The sequence below is a fragment of the Palaemon carinicauda genome, chromosome 1, assembly GCF_036898095.1.
Source record: "Palaemon carinicauda isolate YSFRI2023 chromosome 1, ASM3689809v2, whole genome shotgun sequence".
Taxonomy (NCBI): domain Eukaryota; kingdom Metazoa; phylum Arthropoda; class Malacostraca; order Decapoda; family Palaemonidae; genus Palaemon; species Palaemon carinicauda.
Window position 1 is genome coordinate 199,461,736 of NC_090725.1, and position 11,589 is coordinate 199,473,324.

At 39.0% G+C, this 11,589-nt stretch overlaps 2 protein-coding genes across 4 annotated transcripts in view; both read left to right on the forward strand.

Moving 5' to 3' along the window:
- LOC137653411 (zinc finger protein OZF-like) overlaps positions 1-5,570 on the forward strand; it is a 49,878-nt gene extending 44,308 nt beyond the window's left edge. For all 3 annotated transcript variants that reach the window (XM_068386786.1, XM_068386778.1, XM_068386795.1), the window contains one exon: positions 3,048-5,570. In XM_068386786.1, coding sequence (XP_068242887.1) covers positions 4,157-5,260 — 1,104 coding nt within the window. In that variant the 5' untranslated portion in view covers positions 3,048-4,156 and the 3' untranslated portion in view covers positions 5,261-5,570. The remainder of the gene's footprint in view (positions 1-3,047) is intronic.
- Positions 5,571-6,607: 1,037 nt separating this feature from the next.
- On the forward strand, positions 6,608-7,547 carry LOC137636781 (uncharacterized). Its single transcript, XM_068369172.1, has 2 exons — positions 6,608-6,914; positions 7,495-7,547. The coding sequence occupies exons 1-2, from the start codon at positions 6,608-6,610 to the stop codon at positions 7,545-7,547; spliced, it is 360 nt and encodes a 119-aa protein (XP_068225273.1).
- The last annotated feature ends 4,042 nt before the right edge of the window (positions 7,548-11,589 follow it).

The window sequence follows — 11,589 nt, forward strand, 5'->3', positions numbered from 1 at the left end:
ATTCTCGACAGCAAATTTACTTTTGAGAAACACAGTAGGTATGTCTTTTCTTTAATTGCACAAAACATTGGCTTACTGAGAAAATCTTGTAATATTTTCGGTAATCAATCTGTTCTGAAGAATTGTTTTAAATCCTTCAATCTACTTTTTTTCAAGTATTGTTCTCCTGTCTGGTCTTCAACTGCTGATTCTCATCTTAATTGGTTGGACAGGAACTTATGGTCCAAAAAATTTCTTATTCCTGATCTAGGTGTTAATCTCTGACACTGTTGGTCAATTAGTTTGTTATGCCTCGAAGGGATCAAAAGCAGTTACAGCTAAATCAAACTGTGAAAGAGAAGGTTACTCAACTTTGACGACAAAAGGAAAGCCACCATGCAAGGAAAAACTCCAAAAAGCTGAGAAAAGGCGCTCTTGACAAAGAAACGAACGAGCGTAGGTAAGCTGCGAAAATTGGAATGAGTTTATCAGAGACGAGTAGTACTATGAAGGGAGAGGATATGTAATGGCTCCTCACCTATCCTCCTCCTTAGATTCGTATACTGGGTTAAATCTGTTTGGGGTGCAGATATCTATGGTTATCTACGGATACGTCCCTGATTATATGATAGCCGTTACGGGGGTTTGAGCCCCGTGATACCTGACAGTAATTCTCTTGTAATATCATTCACAGAAATATTGTACAGTAGGAAGCTGCCCAAAGGAATTTCCATCAGGACAACATTGCTATCTCACCCAAAAATAGATTTTTCCTACATCAAAATACGTTTTATAGTTTATACAGCATATGAAAAATTTTTTTTGATGTTACTGTTCTTAAAATATTTTATTTTAATTGTTCATTACTTCTCATATACTGTAGTTTATTTATTTTCTTATTTCTTTCCTCACTGGGCAATTTTTTCCTGTTAGAGCCCTTGAGCTTATAGCATCCTGCTTTTCCAACTAGGTTTGTAGGTTAGCTAATAATAATAATAATAATAATAATAATAATAATGATAATAATAATAATAATAATAATAATTAATGATAATGATGATATTCAGGCTTCATTTCCCTCAATTTGGCTTGTTTAAGTTACCATCGGAAGACTACATAAGCTTTCTCAAGTTGGTGTCTTGTATCCTTGTCTTCAGTTTGGTGGCTGTCTCCATCACTTTAAAACAATTTACACAGGGACACAGTACTCTTAAAATGTCAGAGCTGGTAGCACAAGTTCTTACAGCCAAAATTATAGAATTCAAAGCTTTTCTTCGGAGAATGACGGAGAAAGGATTTATTGAGGTGCCTCTATCCCTCCAGTTCCAGGCCTGCTTAAAGTCTTCTCAAGGTCTTGACTAAGTGAAGAGTTGTCTTTGACCTTGATCGTCACAACGAATACAATCATTCTTTAGCATTCACAGATTTAAAATTTTAAAAAATTTATTATTTGCTGGAATGCAGTAGAATTTATATTGCAATATTTATGTGTATCTATTCAAAATTTTAAAACACGATATACAGAACAGGCCTAGATAGAAAAGACAAAGAGCCATTACGTAAGAGCGAGAAATTTCACTTATGTAACTGTATGTCTCAACTTAAACTCCCCTGTTATATAACTGAGTATGCTGTGTCATATTCGATCTTATATAACTCATGCTTTTGTCTTTTCACTCTTACACAATTGTGAATGGACCATAGCCATATAAATAAAAAACATTGAATTAGATAAGACTAAGTACAGCCCAACATACTCAGTTATGTAAGAGGAGAGAAAATCTTGACCGATTCTGATAGGTGAGTGAATTTTTGATCCCTGTGTAATAATGGCTTCATGTTTTTTCTATCTAGGCCTGTCTTATATGACTATATGTACTACCCTTTTTTCTTGGCTAAGATACTTGGGTTTCTTTTCTAGTTCGCAAGTAAATAGGGCCCTGGGAGTATAATTAGGCTGGCAGCAATTATTTATGACTTCTCATAATTTTCTTATGTCTGTTTCCTAGCGTATGGGAATGTTAGGTCCGACTCTATGGTAAAATAATGACCTAGTCCATGTCCACTCATTTCTACTCTGAGCGATTGAACTTGTACTGTCAATCTCAAGAATGCTTGCTGGTATTCATCTATTGCACTTAACTTCTGGTCTTACCTAGAGTTGCGGTTAAGGAGGAGCTCTTACAAACTCAGCTTCATGGGTATTCACATCTACATCCTCAGAAGGTAGTCTCTTTAAGAACATCTAGATCAATAAGCCCTTCTCTACAGGAGCTATCCATTGTCTTGTGACCTCCTTTATAAAGAAGGCCGATTCTTTCTCCTTCTTCAAAAAGCATGAGATGTGAGAAGAATTTAGTATTTCTTAACTTTTGTTTGTAAATATTCAGTTCCCTGATATCTAGAGATTTGCTAGTTGGTTTGGTTATATGATGTTTATAAGACACTACCTCAAAGAAATTTAAGCAATTCAGCTTGCTTGCATTAGGTGCTCAATTGCAGAACTTATACCATTCCTTTAATTGTTTTGTATAGGCAACTAGACCTTTGGATAAGTCTACCATTTTATGCTCGGGTATTAGTCTTTGGGTAACATACAGGAAAAACTTGTTTTGGCTGTGGATCCAAAGACCCACCAGTCTCCCTTGACTCATGAAGGGTGAAGAAATGTAATAAGGTATACTTATGTAGAGAAAGAATGACCTCCAAGTGGTAAACAGGCCCAGGTATCACTGCCGTCTTTCCAGCGATTAATATTTTTTTTTTAATTGGTACTGTTTCATTTTGTTTAGCAGACAAATTTAGCATAGGAGGTGCTGTTTGGATTCTAGAGAGCCTGAACCTGTGAATCTCCCATACACACATTGAGTTTATGCCTGCATGTTGATACACTGGTCTTAGGGCAGGGAAGATGGTATTTCCAGTTGTATTGTTTTTCTTATTCCAGCCTAACTGGGAAAGTCCCTGGGAACCACAAAGTACATACCCCCAAAACAGGTTTGTCTCTTGTCAAAACCCTTTTTCTTTGATTTTCCTTTGTGGTTTTTTAATGCAGTTTTCTATTTCAGACACTGGCAAAGTGAACATAAGGATTCCACGAGGCTGCGGGTTTGAGAAACTTCCACAAAGAGATGTCATTGATGTGAAGTAATACAATAGATGTTTTATAATAATGTAGTCTAAATACAGTACATCTATGTATTGTGGATGAAACAGCATTGATAAGTGGTAAGAGTTTTTATATGAAGCATTACGCTGTTAAATTTTTCTTTTACCAAATACTTCACACTAATGTATAGGATTACTTCAATAACTTCTTAGTTGGATGTTTAAGCTTGGAAAATAATTTATATTTTTCCACATAATTTGATAATTTTTTTATCCCACTCTCTACTCACACCTCTCTTGTATGGTCATATATGGTATTTATGAAATGTACGATCAAGGAGTGAATTTAGTATGAATCAAAGATTATTCTATCATGTGTTTATTTACCTATAAGTTACTTGAAGCATTACTTGACTCATCTTCAGCTTGTTTAACGGAAATTAACTGAAAAAGCCCTCAAATACCAGGGATTCCCATAAATTTATTAGGAAGAGAGATTTTGTAAAGATCATTGTTTGAGGAAGTCTATTGTATATGAATATGGTAACAATAATCGTGTGCCAGTGAAATAGCAGTGTAAAGTATTGTTCTCTTGCCGCTAGTACTATATCAAGAGATTTCAAAGAAAATGTCCTGTAATACAGTGTTCAAAGTTAATCACTGACCTTTTATTAATATTTAGCATAAATTACCTATGAAATGACCAAGAGGAAAGGATTAATTCCATAAATACCCAAAAGATTACAAATTTAGGATTGTATGGTCTTTTTGGTTGTATATTAAAACTTATTTGGGAAAACATTCTTTAGGAAGATGGTACTATTTATCTATCAGTAAAGTTGTTGCCATTCTGATGTCCGTTTAGAATTTAGAGCAGTGTACGTATTTAATTATATTTCTTTAATTTGAGAATATATGTCAACAAGACATCCACCTCTTTAGAGAGTAGAGAAGAAAATAAACAAAGAACATTAAATATTGGCTCCAAAACTAGCAGCAAAAAAAAAAAAAGCCTTTGGTTTGTGGAGCTTATGAAGACTCGTGTAGAGATTCTTGGCTTCCTTCCCCCATGGAGACAAACACAGATGAAAATTCTCGTATATGTCAAGAATTTGGGGAGGTATTTACCGAAAATGGTATTCTAAATGTTCGCAAGAGAATTCAGAAAGAAAGAAAGTCATTTACATGTCAGGATTGTGGTAAACAATTTAACCGTGAATCTCACCTTACCTGCCATGTCAGAATCCATACAGGAGAAAAGCCATTTGTATGTCTGGAATGTGGGAAAAAATTTGGTTGGAAAGTTAATCTTACTGAACATATGAGAACTCATACAGGTGAAAAGCCTTTTCTTTGCCAAGATTGTGGGAAAGGGTTTGGATATAAAAGTGATTTAACCCATCACATGAGAACACATACAGGAGAAAAGCCATTTGTATGTCAAGAATGTGGGAAAAATTTCAAACAAAAAGTTCATCTTAATGAACATAAGAAAACACACACGGGAGAAAAGCCTTATCTCTGTCAAGACTGTGGTAAACAATTTGGATATAAACGTGTGCTAATTCATCACATGAGAACTCACACAGGGGAAAAACCATTTTCTTGTCAGGTTTGTGGGAAAAAATTTGGAAGGAAATTCAATCTGACAGCTCATATGAGAAGCCATACAGGAGAAAAGCCCTTTTCTTGTCAAAAATGTGGGAAACAATATAGACGGAAATTTCACCTTACTGCACATTTGAAAAATCATGCAGAATGTAAGGTACTCCATTACCAACATACTAAATTGCATGAATATGAAGAATCAGTCCCAAACCATGAAGAACATCAAACGTTATGTGACACAAATCAAACTCCTGATTCACTTCAATACAAAGAAACTGGGATTGGAAATATATTAGGTGATGTTAGTATTGATTTAAGATTCCATTCAAGTGAAAATTCAATTCGTCGTTTACATAAAAATATTAGTGGAAATGAAGAGCCGTTAAACCACGAAAAAACAAAAACATGTGAAATAGAAAAGACTTCTGATCCACTTGAAAGTAAAGAAACTCCTTCAGCCTTGGAAGCTGAGATTAGGGAAAGTTCAGATTACGTTAATATTCCTGTGAAAGTGGAAATAAAAGAAGAATTTTTGGAAATAAAAGAAGAATTTTTGGAAGTATAAGAAGAATTTTCTCATTGTGAGATGCAAGGGGTTGTGTACGTTAAGGAGGAACCATGCCTATAAAGCAAGAGGGGCAGGGAAAGCTCCGCATAATAAGAAAAGAAAGGCACCATTGTACTATTTGTATGTGACTTGAGAAACTTTGAAATTGATCAGGGCTACTTCTCTTTAGACAGGTAACACTAATACTTATAATTATAAGGTTGCAGTAGAAATACTTGTTACAGCTTTATATTCTGTATTATTAATTATGGATAGTGTTCCAATTTTTTAATATTTGTTTCAAGTTAATTGTTCTTCATATAATAAATGTCCCTTTTAGATAGATTATTTATATCCATCAGTAATGAAATATAGTGGTAGTTAATACTAAGGACCAAGTGTTTAGAACAGCTTTCAGTGACACCTTCAGTGGGATGAGTGAACAGATTCTGCTAAATATGAGGATTTGTCATCGTGTGCCTTCAACAACTACTGTATTTCTAATGGTTCATTGTATCTGCATGGCCGGAGTAAAACCTCCTATTTTGATTCCTATATGTATTTTGTAATTATGTTTGTTCATATACAAATACAAACCATTGTCCATTTTAGGAGTACAACTTCAACAAAGCTGGAACGAGGTAGTTATAACTACTGGTGGTCAGCAAGGCACAAACTTTTGACCTCGGGAACCAGTCACTACGGCCCTCAACCACTAGGGCCCCAGTCACTTCGGTCCTAGTCACTACGGCCCTAGTCACTACGGCCTCTCTCACCGTCAACCCTAGTCACTACGGCCCCAGACACTACGGCCTCCCAAGATGGTAACTTGAATATAAGAACTACAGTGATACCTCTCTCTCTCTCTCTCTCTCTCTCTCTCTCTCTCTCTCTCTCTCTCTCTTTCTCTCTCTCTCTCGCTCTTCTTCTTCTTCTTCTTCTTCTTCTTCTTCTTCTTCTTCTTCTTCTTCTTCTTCTTTGCTTTCTTTGTTACTTGAGAGAGAGAGAGAGAGAGAGAGAGAGAGAGAGAGAGAGAGAGAGAGAACGAACACATGTCAATTTTCTCTCTCTCTCTCTCTCTCTCTCTCTCTCTCTCTCTCTCTCTCTCTCTCTCTCTCTCCATTATTATTTTATTTATTAGTGTTTATCTTCGAGAGAGAGAGAGAGAGAGAGAGAGAGGGAGAGAAATTGGTTTTAGATTTTGAAATTGCTGTATGGTCGGCTGTTAGGACATTACTCCCAATGATAAAATTGCAAGGATGCTCGTTCCATTAGAATCAAGCCATTTGGAGAAAAATCCAAAAAATAGGACTGGCTGCACCATACAGGAATCATCGCCCAACTAAGGATTTTATAAGGCAACTCATGGCACTTCCATTCCTCCCTGAGGAACACATAAAAACAACATTTGAACAGCTTGAGTTACTAGTGCCTCCTGGACCACTTAAAAATTTAATGGATTATATTAAAGAAACTTGGATCAGTGGATTCTGGGCGCCAAGTGACTGGACTGTATTCGGCCAGAGTATCCGTACCAACAATGACGTAGAGGAATACCACAGAAAGTTGAATGGCATGGCAGGCAGCTCTCATATTCCATTTTATGTTTTAGTACCATTATTGTACAAAGAAGCCAAAAATGTAACTGTAGAGGTCCGTCTGGTCAAGGATGGTAAACACACGTCGCCAGCGCCGTCAGTTTAGAACAGTGCAGGGCAAAATATTTGCCTTATGGAAATGGTATGAAGACCACAAAATTACCACCAATCACTTCTTGAAAGCATGTTCTAAGTTATGTACAAATGGACCTTCCAAATAAATGCTGTTTTATATATTATATCTTGAGTTTTAAACATACTATATATTAGATTTTAGATCATAAGTTTTAAATCTAAATATATGTATACTGTATATCAGATTCCCTTATTTGTGTAGCGTGACTACAATTTGTATAGTTTGTATGAACCATACATTCTGGTTGTATTGCTAATTTTTTTAATGAAATCTATTTTTCTTTCTATCAACATGTTTTACTGTTTAACATTATAATGTATGCCAATTTTCATTAAAAAATACTCTTTCTAATGACGACCGAAGTGACTAGGGGTGGGTGCCGTAGTGACTAGGGTCAGAGGCCGAAGTGACTGGGGCCGTACTGGTTGAGGGCAACCTTGACCTCAGCTGCAAGAACAAGTACTTTTTGTATGCCCCTGAAATTTTTCCCTTTTAATTGTTTTACTTTTTCTTTCTAGAATATATGGATGAGTGTGCAGATATACTGTTGTGTTTGAATAAACCTGGGTAGATTATATGGAAATTACAAGTATATGCAGTTGTTTTCTGGATAAGCTGGATTTTGTGCAAATCTTCCATTGATCTCATAATACTTGGGCTTTTTGCTAGGGGTGGGGATTTGGGTATGGCTGTTTGCAGTCATCCCCTTGCTATGTGTGGCTCTGCAACAACGACAACAACCTGAACCTGTGGAAGTTGGTCATGCTTAGGCATCACTGGTGCTTCTTTAGTGGGAGAAGGTTTTTTCCACCTCTAGGACTTCTAAGGATACTGTTTTGGTGTCTTCCCAGCTCCTGCTTCACTTGTTGAAGTGCTGAAGGGCATAGCTCCTGCTGGTGTTGTCTGACAGTTTTGAAGAGTTCCCTGTTGCCTCTTCCTCCGTTGGAGCATAGTCATTGGTTTCCAAGACCTCGGCCATGAAGATAGCTGGCAAGAAGAAGAGTATGCGTTCTTCCTTCTCTTCTGCTTCTGACCCCTCCTTTCCCTCACGTTTTTTATATTCTTCAGACATTACTACTTCTAAGAAGAAGAATGAAATATCTATGAAGAATTCCTGAAAAGCCAATCAACAGGAGTTGCATATGACTCCAACCAATCTCTCCCCTCTCACAAGTGAGAGAGACAGTGGAGTACCTAGAACCAACCCAGACTGAGAAGGCATATACACTACAGAAGTTTACGCTCTTGCATTACCAGTGCTCATTCTCATTCCAGACGGATTATGCGCTCAACCATTCTATCCCTGTTTCCTGGGTCTCTTATTTGCTTACCTGAAAGAGAAAGTATGGTACCTAGTACACCCTGTTAGTTGAAATGAAATGCCTATCTCCTCTTCCCTCCCCTGGATGACTGAGGTACACTTTGGTCTCTCTCCCTAAGGGTACTTATTTTCTGAACGGTAAGAAATTGCCTTGTGGCTGGGTGAGTGGAACAAGCAATTGGTCTCCTCGCTTTTACAAGCAACAAGACATTCCTTCATGTGAGCCTGATCAGGAATGTGATCCTCAGTCTCCTTGGGATCGATCTCATCCTTATCTGTTTTATCGTGTTCGAACACCACAAGGTCAATCTTCTTGTAACCTCCCCCCCCCCCCCCAGACCACAGGTAATGATCCCACATCCTTGTGTCTACAGGAGCGATATCACTTGTCACCTGTTCTTTCCCAGAGGGGCCAGTCCATGCACTAGGAAGTTCCCATGCATTCAGTTGACTTGGAACAAGTGAGCACCTGGGATCACTCTTGGCACTCTTACGATTACTGAGATGCTTCCACGTTACGTGTGTAGTATTGGCAGCAAGGTTCTTCACTCACAAGTGACTTGGTATGTGAGAGACAGAATGCCCTATACTGCCCTCACCCTTACACACCATAGAGGATGAAGAACGCTGTACTTCGGCAGTCTATGGGGAATGTGAGGGCCAAAAGCACTAATGCTTTAGGAGACCGATTGTCAATCGGACCTCCCATCAGTTTCCTCAGGATACACTCCCAGTTTTGTTCTTTGTCTAAGTGTGCATACTCTGAGAAAAAATAAATGCCTCCTACAGGGCTTGTTGAGCATACCTTTTTCAGGGAAGAGGAGTCTCAAGTTTTCAGTGCCCCAAAAGAACCCAGCACCAGTGGAGGTGGAGACTCTTGAGACTGAGTGTTAATTTGTCAAGGCTCCTGCATTCATGCTCTTCACCTTGGAACAGCTGAAGGGTTTTCGTTATCCAAGAGGAAGCGAAGACAGTCTTCTGTTGAACATCCTGGGACAGCACTGGAGATAGAGGGACCTGGAGAGGTTTGAGTTCCAGAGCAAGATGATATCAATTGCTCTTGGGCCACTTGGGAGCTACTAGAGCTGCTGTTCTCTTGAAAGTCCACAGTTTGTTTAGGACTTCCATTAGGAGGTTGAATGGTCGAAGTTGGTAGGTGTGTAGGTTACTGGTTCCAATCCAGAGACATCGCATCCGTCCCTATCGCTTCCTGTTCTAAGTTTGGTGCTACATATCGGGAAGCTTTTTGTTGAAACTCGTTGCAGAGAGATTAATTTGCCGTTCTGGGACTTGTTCTAGTATGAAACAGAATGATATTGCGTCCAGAGACCATTCTGTTTTCAGAGGCTTGGATCTCAACAGGGTGTCCATCGTAACATTGCGAACCCCTATTAGGTGAACTGCTGAGAGATGCCAGTTCCTCCAGATTGCTAAAGTGAGGGTGGCTAGGATCACATGGTTGATCTGAGGAGACCTGGAGCCTTGTCTGTTGACACGGTGGACTATCGTCCCGTTGTCAATGACTAAATTAATGTGGGATTTCATCTTTGGGCTCAATCTCTTCAGAGTCAGAAATACTGCCATAGCTTACAGAATGTTGATGTGAAAATTCTGAAATGCGATTCCCCACCAACCCTGTACTTTCTTGGAAGAGGAGTGCCCCCCAGTCCACAATCTAGTTCTGAGATGTCCGTGTGAATAGTCACGGAAGGAGGTGGGTACTGCAGAGGGATGTGTATCGATAAAGTTCTGGCAGTGGACCACGGCTTGAGCTGCTTTTACAGTAAGACCGGGGTTTTGTGGCAAAGATCTCTCCAATCATGCAATGCTTTTCTTCTCCAGACTCTGTTGGCCTTTTTGAGTCTCGCTTTTAGGATCGAGTCTGTTACAGCAGCAAACCGCAGTGAACCCAAGACTCTCCGGTTGCCGTCTGGTGAGTACTTTTGAAATAAGAAGGCACCCGACAAAGTTGCTATTTCCTTTCTCTTGCCTTATGGTAGAGAGAGGGTGTGTGACTTTAGATTCCAGTGAAGCCCTAGCCACTGGAATTCTTGAGTTGGAGACAGCTTGGACTTTTCGAAGTTGACCTGAAAGCCCAGAGACTGTGGGAATTTTATGACATTTTGAGCTTTCTGAAGACACTCTGACTTTGTTGCAGCCCAGACCAGCCAGTCGTCCAGGTATACCATCACCTGGAAGCCTTTGTTCCTTAATTATTGGACTAACTTTGTGAAATTCTATGGAGCTATATTGAGCCCGAAGGACATAGCTCTGAATACTTAGGCCTTTCTTGGCAGTCTGAAACCAAGGTAGGGAGAGAAGTGCCAACCTATCGGAACATGTCAATAGGCGTCTGTAAGATTTATGGAGATGGTGTAGAACCTTTGGGATAGTAAGGTCCATATTTGGGAGATAGTCAGCATCTGGAACTTGTCTTTTAGAAAGAATTTGTTTACTGGGGACAAGTCCAGGATAGTTCGAAGTGTTCAAATCTTTCTTAGGCATGTAGATTAGTCGCCCTTGCAAGTTCATGGATTTTGTGCAACGCATGACTCCATAACGGAGAAGATCCTGTGCATAATCCTTCAAAATTATGGTTGTGGGTTGGAAGAACCTCTTAAACTAGCGAGGTTTCTGTACATTTCCAGCTTAGTCCGTTTGAGAATAGGCTGTGATCCCAGGGATCGAACTCCCATCAATCCCTGAACAGGTGAAATCGTCCCCCTACCGGGAGCTCCTCATTGTTGGTGTGAAGGACCAGCGTCATTAACCACCTTGCCTTTACTTTCTCGGCCTCTAGATTGACCGCCTTTTCCAGACCTACCCCTGCTACTGATGCCCTTCTTTTGAGCCCTGGCAGGGTGGAACGTGGTGGTAGCTCTCCTACATTGGGGTGAAGTCTGGAGACTGTGGTACATGCTGCTGGGGAACTGTGTATACAGTCTAAGGCAGGGGTGGCCAACCTATGGCGCATGCGCTAACAGTGGCGTATTGCACGATTATAAATGGCGCACTATACCCCAGATATAATAAAAAAAAAAATGCCTTATAGAAAAAATAATAATGCTAATAATAATACTGATTTTTAGAAAAAAAATACAAAAAGAATTTGAAGGAACCGTCTGCTAATTCCTGCATTTTTTTCTAATTATTCAAAATACACCAATTTTATATACGTTTTAGAGTTTAGACATATATAATAACTTCATCATATACCAACTTTACAGAATACATTGAAAAAAGCATATTACTGCAAGAGGTCTTTGATAGTCGTTTTGGTGATTTTGTTGAA